Source organism: Phascolarctos cinereus, unplaced genomic scaffold (genome assembly GCF_003287225.1).
Source record: "Phascolarctos cinereus isolate Bilbo 61053 unplaced genomic scaffold, phaCin_HiC Scaffold_4;HRSCAF=312, whole genome shotgun sequence".
NCBI lineage: Eukaryota > Metazoa > Chordata > Mammalia > Diprotodontia > Phascolarctidae > Phascolarctos > Phascolarctos cinereus.
Window position 1 is genome coordinate 642,634 of NW_027555847.1, and position 13,880 is coordinate 656,513.

General features: G+C 53.9%; 1 protein-coding gene across 1 annotated transcript in view; it reads right to left on the minus strand.

The window, feature by feature from the left end:
* Positions 1 to 12,200: 12,200 nt before the first annotated feature.
* The window catches only part of VPS50 (VPS50 subunit of EARP/GARPII complex), a 70,872-nt gene continuing 69,192 nt past the window's right edge, over positions 12,201 to 13,880 (minus strand). Inside the window, exon 28 of the mRNA XM_020978572.2 lies at positions 12,201 to 13,080. Coding sequence (XP_020834231.1) covers positions 12,961 to 13,080 — 120 coding nt within the window. The 3' untranslated portion in view covers positions 12,201 to 12,960. The remainder of the gene's footprint in view (positions 13,081 to 13,880) is intronic.

Here is a 13,880-nt window from a genome sequence, read left to right on the forward strand (position 1 = left end):
CCCCCCTCCCCATTCACCTGAGGCTCCAAACTCTCAGGAAGAGTCCTCAATGCTGTGTCCCCAGAAGCTCTTTTGAGCTTGACGAAGTCACAGGAATCATTTGGAGGCTACGGCCAGGATTCAAGGGCAGGGTGAGGAGCTCCTGCTGCCTTTGATGGGGGGGCCCCACCGGGACCATCAAGCCCTTTTAGCAGAGCCTTAGGGGAACCTAAGAGCCTGTGATGGGGACTGGGGTAGGCAGGTGAAAACATCTCAGTTAACTGGCTTTGTCTGGTTAACCGAGGGGGAAGCCATTCATGCCAAGAGGTCTGCCTGTGGCTTCCAGCCTTCCTGCGCAGGGAGCACACGGCAGGATCTGAGGCTCTTCAGGTTATTTTCAGGAGGTCAGCACCTGTCACTTCCGGCCCAGATGGGCAGTGTCTACACACTACAAAAGTGACCAAAGCCTTAGTACAACCTCAGGCCCCACTCACACTTTTCCCCCGGTACCAAGCCACAGGGGCCCTAAGGGCAGCTGCTGCCATCCTGGGGGGAGGGAAGGGATCCTCTGACCCCTCCCACGTGGTCAGGAGCTCTTGGGCTCAGCCAGGTTCTGTGGCTCTTCTCGCCCCAGGGGGATCGACTGCCTGCTGCCATAGCTGCCCTTGGGCTCCAGAGTTGGTGAAGGCAGTCAGTGGTCAGGGCCGCCTGGAGGCAAGTCAGTGTTTAGGACCTTCTCTCTCAGTGGCTCTGAACCTGGAGACCTTGGTATTTCTGGGGGCAAATGCTGGAGGGGACCCCAAGATAATGTGAGGGCTTTGGGATTGGCAAAGGAAACCATGGGGCCATTCTGGGAGGTGCTCCCCCTCACTGGAGCATCCCCCCATAGGTCACTGAATAAACACTGAATAAACTTCCTGAAATTTAAGCCCAATTCAAGGGCTGCCTCCTACAGGAAGCCCTCTTGATCCCTCCAAAGGTCCCTTTCTCCCCCTCAAAACTCACCCAAGGCTTTTTGGGGGCAGGAGGAGGTATTTCTCTAATGTCCAGACCACCTGATGCTGAGGATGAGAGCTACATGTGTCTGTTGAATAAAATTATCCTACATATTGGAAGAGGGTTAAAATTGGGACCATACAGTCACCAATCTCAATGAGATGCTTCCAAAAGACCCCCAGGCCCGACCCCTCTCCCACAGGTCTGCCCAGGCAGAGTTACCACCTTCTTCCTGACCTGCAGATGCCTCCTATTAATAAACAGCCACTGGTGCCCCACCCCCACCCCCACCAAGACACAGGGCGGGTGAGTTTGGGGGGGGGGAGGAGCAGAAAAGTCCAGCTCTGGAGGGGTGGAGCGCCCATCCATGGCCCTGGTGTGAGGAAGGATGCCTAACACCTCAGAGCCAGAACTCCGCTGGGGGAGGACAGAGTCAGAGGGGAGTCCTGAGCCCTATCTGGAGGGCAGCATCAGAGGAAGCAGAGAAGGGCCGCCAGACACCTGAAACAGGAGGGTGAGAGCAAAGTGGGCTTCGCTTCCAGGGGAGGGCCAAGGAGGCCTCAGCAGGGCAGGGGGGAGTCCACCCAAGAAGGATTGGAAGCAAGAGATCGGAGCAGTTGGGGTCAGGCTGGGGGACTCCCCGCTAATGACAACAGAGAGTTCAGGGGTCTGGAAGGTGAGCCACAGCAGAGGCCCTCCCAAGGCTCATCGGGGCAGGGCACAGCTCTGGCCTCAGGTGAGCCATGTGGGCACAAGGCCACCAGGAGCTGTCTGACCAGGGACCAGGTGATGCTGCGATATTCCTGCAGGGAAAAGACGGGGTGCAGAGAGGGGCACAGGCTTGGGAGGTGAGCAGCCAGGGAGGACCAGAGCTTCCACAGGGGAGCCAATTATCTACAATCCCAAGGGAAATACAAAGGGGAGATGATCCTCCCAGACCTCGATCGCTGCTGATCGTTAGAACTGCTCAGTGCTGGGTCAGAACTAGTCAGTGGAGCCGTGGAAGCCATCCCACTCACCAGCCCCGAGCTGAAGAGGGAGGGAAGGGAATGAGCATGTCGATAGTGCCTACTACGCACCACACACGCGGCTGAGCACCCTGTAAACAGATCTCACTGGGTCTTCACACAGCCCGGGTAAACCCAAGAACGTGAGCGTGGTGCGGTGGGTGCGAGACGGAATGACTGCGGCAGGCAGGGTGCGAGCCCCTGAGCCCAACGATTTATTAAGTGACGGTGCAATTGGGCCCACGCCTCCTTAGCTCTGGCACTGGACCCCAAATACAGAGGAGACCGATTTTTACACGTCAAAAACAATCAAGTAAGATTAATGGAAAGAAAACCATCAGGATACAAGATCGGGTCACGTGGCCTCTAACTGGAGGACTAAGTCGGGAGGGAGAAAGTGAGCAGGCGCAGGTCCCTGAAATCAGACAGAGGGTCCCTCCCCTTCCCCCCACTTGCCTCTATTCAATCAGAGGAACAAGAAAACCGTAACTGACTGACCAGGATGGGGCCAGACATCATGTAAGAGATGTGCGTTCCCTGAGATGCGTATCTGAGGAAACTCGCATGAATCTCCGGACCTGACCGGTTCTGATCGGCACAACCCGCGTATACGGTTAAGGGTGTCTAAGTAGCCGGGAGAGGGGGTCCGGCTTCCCAACCGCACAGCGCCAGCTTGTATAATACCATAAGGTTTTCTCACAATTCCCACAATTGAATAGTTTTCTCACAAGGTAGACATTGAACCAGACTCATAATTGAGTAGGAAGGGACCCGAGTCGGCTCCAGAATTGAGTCCCGAGATGGGGTCGATGGGGTGCCCTCCGTTCCCACAATGAATCACCCGCTGTCTGAATCCCCTCCACTCCCTCATAGGAAAGAGCCCCTGCTCTGACAACAATTGTGAGAAATATCAGAAAAGAACTTGGCAGGAAAAGCAGGTTTCGACACACATCCTAAATGCACAGGACCTAGACTCTATGCTAGAAGGAGGCTCAGGGTCTTCCAACCCCTCTGGAGGGCTGCAGCGAGCAGCCAGAGGGCTCCAGCAGAGGCTGGATCACCCAAGAGAGTTGGAGGGGCCCCTTCGAGTGCAGGTGCCTGCTCCGTTGGCTGTGGGGGACAGAGCCTCGGGGACAGCAACTATCAGCACCCCCAGGAACTGTCCAACAGTCTTGAGGACCACGCAATTGGACCTGTCCACTCTAGGGGCCTCATCCAGTCCTGTTGACCACATCAGCCTTTACTTCCTCCTCACAGCTGCAGAGTTAATGATGTGAAGACCACACGGGTGGAGATTTAAGGACAAGAAAGAGAGAGAGAGAAAGACAGAGACAGAGAGAGAAAGGCAGAAAGAGCACAGAGGGGAGGGAGTGGTGAGCAGGTCCCCAAGCCTTCCAGGACCAACTGCTTTGAGGCTGCGCTCCTGGAGAATGGGGCTCAGGTCACTGACCACTGTGGTGTGTCCATGCAGGTTTGGACCTCAGAAGCACCCCATCCAACCTCCTCACTAATGCAGTCTTCTTTCTCTGTGTGATGATGCCTCATCCTCTCCATGCCTCCCCTGTGGACATAAGATTGCCCCAGCATTCCTGGGGCCACTTGTGAGAGCCTAATAGTCACCTTCTGCCTCCCAGAAGAAAAGTTTTGGTCACCAGGGTCATCTCACATGACCTAGGTCACACGTCAGGTACCTGGGACAGCCTCTGGCTCTAAACATCCAAAGGTCTAGTGTTCAAGGGTGACCAGGAGAACAGAAACTCCTGAGGACAAGCATGGTTCTGCACCACTGAGGCACCTAGGACAGTGTAGGCTTTCCATAAACGTTCATTAAGTTGAGCAGAGTGGTGATAATGACATTGTTATCCACAAAAGGCAGCAATGCCTCCCCCAAGTTCTTCATTCTGACTCCCTGTTCATCTTTATATATCTCAAAAACACTCTTCTCTCGCCATAACGCCATGCAAACACAGCTCATCATCACATTTATTTCTGGGTCGTGAGGAAGCCGCCCACCTGTCACAGCCTTTTGGAACTGAAGGCCTCAGGACGGGGACGGAGCCCACTGAAGGAGACCTGAGCCCCTCAGGTCAGCCCGGAGCCAGGGAGCTGTCCGCTCTGGGGGATGGCTCCTCAGGCTTCGGGTCACTCTGCCAAGCCCCTCACTGGCAAGGAAGAGCCAGCAGAAGCAGCTCAGCGTGCCCATTGCCCCAAAACATCTGTTGGCTCGGCTCTGCAACCTTTCTGAGCACTCCTGTCTTTGCCTGGGCCCACTGCCTCCCTGCCACCTTCTCAGCCAGGCTCTGTCAGCTGGCCTCCCTCATTGCCCTCTGCTCCATCTCAGATTCCGAGTCTGAGCCCTGCCTGGCACTCACCTCTGTCCTCCCTCCTCTTCCCTCACCCAGTAATTGTGTGCTTCGCACCCGGCCTATCATCCCGGGGCTGCGTTCCCTGGCTGGGCTGCTCCTAGAGATGCCATCTGCCTGAGAGCCAACCTGTCATTCTGGCCCCAAACCTCCTTAGGCAGTCACCATTCCTCCTCACTCCACAGGCAGGTTTCATTATTTTTTCCCTGCACACATTAGCTTCTGTGTTCCGGGGAAGGTCCCACCTTCCTGTCTACCTCCTGCATTCTCACCCTCCAAACTGCTCATTTTTCAAAAGTCCCTCCTGGTTTGTAACAAAAGAGGTGACAGAAGATGGAGCCCTCTGGAGCAAATGCATGCAGATATGTACCCAAGTGTATGCATCTACACCCCACCCCCTGCTCCCCAAGCAGCCCAGGCCCCAGGCCCAGCAGGCTCACTGGCGGAAGCCTTTTCCTGACACCAAATCCAGGTCTGCCTGTGACACTCTCCCCACCCCCCGCCAAGGCCAGTGCCTGCCCTTCAAATGCTCTGACCGCAGCTCTAACCTGGAGGTGTTCTCTCTCCATGCTGAACATGACGCACCAATGTACCCATGGTGCGTGCAGGATACACTGTCTCTACGGTGTGTCTCAGCCATCCACACACACACAAACTCAGGCACTGAGCAGAGAAAGTGGGCAGCTTCTAGGGTGTCCCCAGGGGACAGCTGCTTGGTGATACACAGGCCCCGAGGTCTCACCTGCCTGACAAGCCTCTTACAGAGTCTCCAAAAAACAAACCCCACAAGGTTCTCCAATGTAAAAACTAAAGGAGTCACCTCGTGTTCAGGGCAACTGGGATTGCCACTGGGGAACACACAATTCCACTGTCTTCCTGAGAGGAGAAGGCATTGGCAAAGAAATCTCCCTAAAAGAACATTGAGGGGAGTTATCTGGAAACCTCCCAGTGACATTTTTAAAAGTCCCACGAACAGCAGGGAAGACATTAGGGTTCACCAGCAAAAAGGAGAAGAATTCATCTCCTCTCGCCCGCCCCATCCACGGACACCAACCACTCTGTATGGACTCATTCCCCAACCTCTGTCCACCCCCATCCTCCAATTTCCTGCCCAGCAACAGGGATCCCATCTCCACCAGCCCCACGACTACGACATCCCACTGCAAATCTGCCTGCCCCTTCCCCCATGTGCCTGGACTTCCTGCACCACAAATGCCCCTTCCATCCCCTTCTGCCCGGTGCCGTACCCCTGGCCAGCCCCCAGGTCTCAGTGGGAGAGTCAGAACCCCTCCTGCTCCCCACTGCCCCTTTGGGCTCTCCTCTTCTTATGTCCACACTTTCCTTGTTTTTCTCTGGCCTTTCCCTACTGCTTCCCACCTGCTCCCCTGCCAGGAGAATTGCCTTCTTTTCTCAATGAATCCAGAGTGTGCTTCACAGGCCTAGTCAGAGTATGGCTGCACTTAACTTCTCCTGCCCCATCAGCCACACACAAAGACGGGCCATCCCCCACCCACTGCCACACTCAAGTTACAAGGTTCTCTTCTCTGATTAGAGCCCTGTAGCCTCACGGATCCTAACCCTGCTCTCGCCTCCCCAGGCCATCACCCCCGCACTGGCCACAGTCGGTTAGCTCAGTCCCTCATGGGGACCAGCTCAGCTCTACCCTTGAGCCTTTTCACAACACCTGCTTAACCCCAACCTAAACTACTCCACCCCATCCGCTGTGTTCCCTCTTATTCTTATCCAGCTAAACAGAAGTGGACACAGTATTGAAGCCATGCCTAACGAGTGGGTCCTATATGAATGGATGGATGAATAAATGAATATATGAAACATCGAAGAAGCCCTTGGTATGTGCAAAGTGCCACGCTAGGAGCTGAGGACATAAAGAGAAAGTGAGTCCGGCCCTGCTCTCGAGGGGCTCCCCCTCTAACGGAGGAAGTAACCTATGGGGAAGGTCTCAGCTGCGGGTCAGAGGGAAAGGTCCCAGGGTCCTGAGGAGCAGCCACAAGGCAAAGCCTCAGGCCTCTTACTTCATGTTGTCTCCACTGACAAAACCCCATCACTTGCTAAAGGACAGGATCTGGGACTCTGATGACCAGGTTTTCCTTTTCCTGGTAGCTGTGGTGCAGGAGCAGGGCCAGGCTGCGTCTCCAGCTCCCCTGAGGCAGATGCTGACGGAGGGCGCCCCACTCCTGGCCGAGGTCAAGCCTTCTGCTTGCACCCTTGACCCCTCCCAGCTTCCCTAGCAGACCACCTCATCTCCAGTCTCTCTCTGGCCACTGCTTCCATCCTTGCTGCTTTCTAACACACCCACATAGCCCCATCCTCAGAAAACTCTAGTCCCTCACCTCATCCCCCGCAAGCTTTCACGCTGTTACTCTCCTACTTTTCTTAGCAAAAATCACTTGAAAAATCTCCACAGAACTGACAATTTCTCTTTCACTCTCTTTGAAACCCTCTGAGAAGTGGCTTCCAGAGGCTTCATTCCACTGAAACAGCTCTCTCCAAAGTTACAGACAGTCCCTTAATTGCCAGATCTAACAGCCTTTTCCTCAATCCTCAATTCTGTCGCCTCTACAGCCCCTGACGCTGCTGGCCGCCTGGTCCTCTTGGACGCCATCCTCTCCTCTCTGGAGCCTTAATTGGGAAAGGAACCATTAATTACAATGGCGGCATTTGCACGCCATGACGGACAGGGGACAGAACCCGGTACTGAGCAACGCGTCTATGGAACAGGGACAAGCAAGAGCACGTCTGGGCACCTCCAACCGGGTGTGTCGCCTTTTTCTTTTTTAAACCGAGCCTGGATCAGTCCTGGGGACCAGAGGGCCCCCTCCTGGTGACAACATGAACCCGTGGAGAAGGGGTCCTACCCCCACCCGCGTCCTTCCCTCCCTAACCCAATGGCCCTCGACGAGGCTCAAACCGATGGCGGGTGGAGAGACGGAAACCCGGGCTGGCAATACTGGCAGGAACATAAGGGTCTTCTCTGCCCAGCACAGCCTCTGGGATGAGCATAGGGAAAATACGGGGGCAGAGGGCAGACTGGAGCCTCCTGGGCAGTGGAAGCCTTGTCCACAGGAATGAGGATTCAGAAGGAATCTGTCTGACTCCAATTCCTGTAACAGAATAAGAAATTCCCAAACACCGGGACAGAAGTCCATTCACGAGACAGATTTAAAGAGAGATGCCCAAGGACTGCCCAAGTCAACGGCATGGTGGAGAGGGCCTCTGGGGCTGGCAAGCTAAAGAGCTGATAAATCACTCTGCCCATTTAGGGAAAGAAGCTGAGGCCCAGTGGATCCAGCAGATAGTACAGCAAAGACACTCATCAGAAAGCAGAGAATAGGGGTGGGGAGGGAGGAAGAGGAGGAGGAGGGAAAGGGAGAGCGGGGAGAGTGAAAATAAGAGGGAAAGAAGGAAGGAGGGAGGGAGCTGTAAAGATTCAGAGAGAGGAAGGAAGTTGTAAAGAGTCAGCTCAGCAGAAACACCCACCAGAGAGTAGTGCAGTGGAGGAAGAGAGGTCTCTAGCTCAGGAGACAGCAACATCACCAGAACGTATGGACTGCTCTGCACCAATAGTACCAGCAGTTTCCCTGGACACACAAGTTCCTAGACATATACCCCACCATGAATGCTCCCTAGGGGTGTCCTTCCCCACAATGGTGCTGTGGTCATCTGGATAGGATGACTTTTTCTTATACCTATTTCACCAAGGCTTTTGTTAAAATGACTTCTGCCTTACATTCTCGAGTTGCATGGTAAAAGAGCTACGCCGCTGGGGGCTCATGAGCTATCTTCTTCCTGACAGATGCACACGCTCAGGGGCCCATGTGGAAAGAGTGTACACGGACGGCCTGTTTCATCATCACACTTCTCATGATGAAGACTTCGGGGAGTTGAAAGGAGAGAATGTCACAACTGGAAGTCACCTGAAGCATCCCTATCACAACCCCCTCAGTTCACAGTGTGGGAACCTTACTCCTCACACCACTAGGACAGGAAAACACCTTATGATAGCTAGTCTTCAGAGAATGGGCCCTTTCCCTCTGTCTGAGGAGAGTCCCTGGGCAGGGCACTTGTAGGATACCCAGTCTCCAGACATTCAGGCAGGTTTTCCTACCTTCATTTTCTCCTGCTGTTGCAGAACTCACAATCTTCTCTCTTGGCCAAACCACACATAGAGAAACCATTTCAAGCTTAAGAAAGGAATGTGTGCGTAGTCTAAGAGAACCTAATTTAGGTCTAGAATAGAAATGTAGATCAAATCCTGCCACCACAAAACAGCTGCCGACCTCTTGGTCATGGGCACTCACTTTAAGCTGGCCAAAACAGCTGGGGCCCTCTGTGTCCCAGGGGAGTAGCTACTTTGGTGTCCTCATCTGTAAAACAGGGGATAGAGACCCCAAGGGTACCCTCCTCACCTAGCTGCTGGAAGGCTTTCCTGAGATCATGTCTGAAGCACCATGGGCCAGCCTCAAAGGCTCTGTGAGCATCAGCCATCATCCCTCCTGCATCAGACCCTTCCTCTCCAATTGCACAACAGTCAGAGCCCTGCCTGGTTCTAATCTGGACAACAGCTTCCTACGGGGTTTCCCTGCTTCTGTCTCCCCTCCACCCCCTCACTCCCCCGCCTCTGACCAATCTTCCTCTTCCTAGAGCACATGGGTCTAATCTCACCACTCTCCCAAACAAGAATGTCAGTGATGCCCTATCGCCTCCAGGACAAAACACAGGCTCTTTACCTGCCACGTGAGCTGCTCTTCCTTCACACACTACATGCTTCCATCAAACTGGCCTCTTGGCTGTTGCCTGAATTTGGCCTCCAAACTCCCGCTTCCATGCTTTTGCACAGGCTTAACTAGAATAGGAGAAGTACATAAAAGGGGAGGAAGGTGTAAGAGGATAGGAGAGGTAGGAAGGAGCTAAGCTATAAACGGCTTTGAAGGCCAAATAGAAGATTTTGGATTGTCTCCTGGAGGCTACAGGGAGCCACTGGAGTTGGCTGAGTGAGAGGCTGGGGTCTGACAGGCGCAGCTTTAGAAGGATGGACTGGAGCAGGGAACATGGGGGAAGACTGGAGGTAGGTAGATTCCCCCTAGCAACTACTGCCATAATGAGGTGATGAGGGTCTGCACCAGGGTCGGGGCAGGGTCAGAGGAGAGAAGGGGGTGAATTGGGGAGATGCTGTGGAGGTGAAATCTAGGAGAGACGCTCCAGAAGAGAAATCGACCAGGGATGCAGCAGAGGTGAAATCAACATACTTCGGCGCTATATTAGATCTGGAGGGTGAGAAATAGTGAGGAATCCAGGATGACCCCTAGGTTGAGAGCCTGAGGGGACTGGTAGGATAGTGTCCTTGACAGTAATAGAGAAAGTAAGAGGGGATGTATATTTAGGGGGAAAGATAAGGAGTTCTGTTTTGCACATGTTGAGTTTAAGATGTCTACTGGACACCCAGTGCAAAACATCTCAAAGGCAGCTGGAGATGCGAGATTGGAGATCAGTGGAAAGGCTGACAGAGGAATGGAAGATGGATTGGAAAGGAAGGAAGGAGAGAGGTGGGGAGAGAAGTGGGAGGGAGATACTAAGGCTAGGGAAGAGGGAGAAAGACTTTAGTTGAAATGCTGCACCTTAGACAAAGACCAGATTTATGAGTCAACTCAAGTTCAGCGAAGTGCCTGATGATCCTGTAGTCTGTGAGCATTTCCTTTAAAACAGGAGCCAGCTGGGACAAAGAGGGGTGGGGAGCATCCTAGTCCCACCCAGGGCTGAAGGAGGCAGGTGCTCTCCTTCCCCTGGAGCAAACACAGAGGGCTCAGAGGCCCTGAACCCAAAGGGCTGGCCTCAAAGCCCCAGCATCACCTGAAAGCTGGACAGAGGACAACACCCACACCCCCTCTGCCATCATGGGAAAGGGACTCTCTGACACAATGACCCCTTCCTGATCTGTCCTGACCCCATGCTTTGTTGTGGCAGTTTTCCAAAACACACTGATCAACAGCCTTTTCCAATTTTATGCCTAATAAATCCAGCAACCACGTGCCATATAAAACTTGATCTTCAACAAGCTGCTTGGACGTTCCCACAGCTCAGCTATGCACCAATAACTCCTACTTCATGAATCATCTGTCAGGGTTTAAATAGCATTTCATTTACCACTAGGTCTGTGTTAAAGCTCTTCCCTGTGATTTATGACACCCTTTCCCAAACTGAACGGAAGGCGCTCTAATGAGACGTGATCTGTCTCTCTCATCTTCACATCGGATTTTCCACCATTCAAAGAAACTGCTTTCCAAGTGAGCCAAATGCCACACTCACCAAGCTTGCCATGACATCTTGACGAGAAGGTTAAAAAAGCAAACCAGTCAATCCTGTCGAAACCAACTTCAACCCCCTTTCACAGAGACGTCCAAAAGGATGGGGGCTTGGGTCTCTAAGCTCTCACGAGAAACTGATTTCATATCACATGTTGAGAACAATCTGGTACATAGACCAAAGAATGGCCCTGCCATGCCACCAACCAAGGCACACAGCAGCCCCCTCTTCCCGTCCAAATCCTGCCCTTGTCCTCCAGGGCAGCACTGCCCAACAGAAGCCAAAGGTCTGTGGATCTCACTTCTTGGCTCTCATTACTGGATGCCTTTTTTTAATGGTGTTTTTTTTTTGTTTATATACTCCCTTCATTTCTGAATATATCCCTCTCCCCACTGGAAGGAGGACTAAAAGAGAAAAAAAAACAGTTTAGCAAAACTAGTCAACCATAGAGGTTTCTGAGTATGTGATATTCCACACCCATATTCCCCCACCTCTGAACAAAGGGAAGAAGCCATTTTCTCGCTCTTCTCCACTGATTAGACTAACTTTTTTGTTACTATAATTACACTGCACTCCAGCTCAATGTTTTGTTCTTTCATTCTCATTGTGGACATCATTGTGTCTATGAGTGCAAGTGCAAAGGGGAGAGGGAGAGAAGAGACAGAGAAAGGAGGTGGGGGAGAGAGAGAGATAAGAGAGGAAAAAAGAGAGGGAAAGAGAGAGAAGAGATAGAAAAAAGAGAGGAGAAAGGGGAGAGGAAGAGAGAGGAGAGAAAGGAGAAAAGAGAGAGGGAGGGAGGGAGAAAGAAAGAGAAGAGACAGAGAGAGGAAGAGAGGAGGAAAAAACAGGGAGGAGAGGGGAGTGATCAGAGGCCTGGCTTTGGTGCCAATGGCGGGCATGATCTAAGGCCAAGAGGGCAGGGACAGACATGGAGGTCTACATGGGTAAGGGCGGAGAGGGTGGTCTGGGAAAAAACCAAGGGGTCAAACAGAGAGATAAAAGGTGCTGATCAGAGAAGGCGATTTCAGCGGAGTGTTTGTGGGGGGGTGGCGAGGCTGAGGGTGTGTCTGGGGTACACAAGGAGAAATGAGTAAACTGAGGCACTGGAAATTCAGGGTGCTTGAAGATTGATAGTGTGAGGCCAGAATGTGGGGAGGAGAGACCTGAGGAAGGAGGGAGAATGAGGCCCTGGGGCCCGTGGCTCGTGGCCACCAGGACAAGCCTGGACAGACAGAGTTGGGGGAAGCAGTATCCCACCCCCACCCTTGCTTCCCCCCTCGTTCAGGGGACATGGAGGCCCACGAGGCTTCCTGGGGGGGGTCCCCAAGGAAACCCACCATTTATCCATTATGGAGCAGGTATCCCAGAGAGCATCAGGGGAGGACAGTCCCATCTCATCCCAGGTCAGAGGCCAGTCTAATGACACCTGCCTCACGCCCTGGAGCTGGACACTGGAGAGACAGCTGGCTCTGTGGTAAACCCTCTGCTTCCCGTGGACTTCAGACACAGAAAGGAGCCTCAGGAGACAGCAGCATCCGCATCCAACATTTATTAGCGCTCATAATTGGTCGTCTCTCATCCTGCGACTGAGCCTCAATCAGCCTTTTGAAAAGGAGAGCCAAGCCCGCAGAGGGCATTGTGCGCCATGCATAATCAGAGAACCTGCCCATCCCCGCCAGGCCCACCCGCAGGCCCACGAGGGAGGAGAAAGTGCACGTTCTTGTTTTAAACCACGTAACAACAGAGCAACAAAGTGAAATCGTTCTAGGGGAGGAGCACAATCAACAGGATGGAGCGTCCACAGGGCATCAGGCATCTAAGGGTGAGGCCTCCCTCTGGCCAGAAAGGACATGTCCAGTATTGTCACCAAGAGCCCTCAATGCCTGGCGCCCGCCAGGAATCAGTGCAAAGAAGGGAGGATAGGAGGGAGGAGAGAGGAGAGAAGGAGGGAGAGGGAAGAGGGAGGGATGAGGGAGGAGAAAGGTAGGGAAGGAAGGAAAAGGGGAGGAGAGAGGGAGGAAGGGAGGAGGGGGGAGAGAGGGAGGGAAGAGAGGAAGGAGGAAAGAAGGGAAGAAGTGGGAAGGAAGGAGGACAGAGGGAGTGAGGGACAGAGAAGGGAATGAGGGAGGAAAAGAGGGAAGGAAGGAAGGAAGGAAGGAAGGAAGGAAGGAAGGAAGGAAGGAAGGAAGGAAGGAAGGAGAAGGAAGGAAGGAAGGAAGGAAGGAAGGAAGGAAAGAAGGAAGGAAGGACGGGGGGAGGAGAGAAGGAGAGGGAGGTCCGTGCCCGCCGGCTCACTATCTCTTGGGCCTGTCGATGTCGTCTATGGCCGCGAGGAGCTTTTGCCGCGCCTTCTTGTTGATGTGAGAGCCCAGGCACACATTCACCAGGTTGGTCAGCTGCTTGGAGGAGTACTCCTGGCCGGAGAAAGAGGACAGAGGCATCAGATAGCAGAGACAGGACCGGCCCTGGCACCCTGGGCCAGACCAGGGCAAAGACTGAGGGTGGTGCCTGGTACGCAGGAGCCACCAGAGGCCCCGTCTAGTCACACTAGGCACGCCCCCCGGCAGTCCCCCAAGGACCCTCTTCTCAGCCGCTTGTTCACTGACCCCAAGGACTCAGGGGAGGTTTGTCCCCACAGGATCCAAGAGCCAGGCTCCCACATGATGGGAGCTGCTGCCTGAACATCCATCCCTCCCAACGGGCAACCTCCTCCCAGGAAGGTGTCACCTAGAAGCATCCTCACTGGACACACGCTGGCCAAGTGCCAAAGTGAACCAGGATGCACAGACATCCCCAAAACATACAGGCCCCTCCGTGGGGTTGCAGCGGGTCTAAGCTCCCCCTCTGTCATCACCGTTTCCCTGTGTCCTAAAAGGGGCCGGGGGATCTTCCCTGAAACTGCACCTCAGACAGGAGGAGGCCTGACCTTGCAGAGCACAACACGCCTCTCCTGTTAGCGATATCAGAGAAAGCCCCCAGCGCTGTCCTCCCAAGGTCGGGGTTGCTCCAGACCCCCCGGAGCTCTCCCAGGTATTCTGGGCACGAGGAAAGGTGCCCTCGGCAGTGGTGGTGAAAGGGACCAGGCTCCACGACGGGGCCGGCCAGGGCCTGTGGGCCCAGAGAGGGGCTGACGGAGCTGCCCAAGGCTTGGGGGGGCCTCCATCCTTAGCAGGACAATACAAGGGGAAAGCCCCTCTAGAGTCTGGGAAAATTC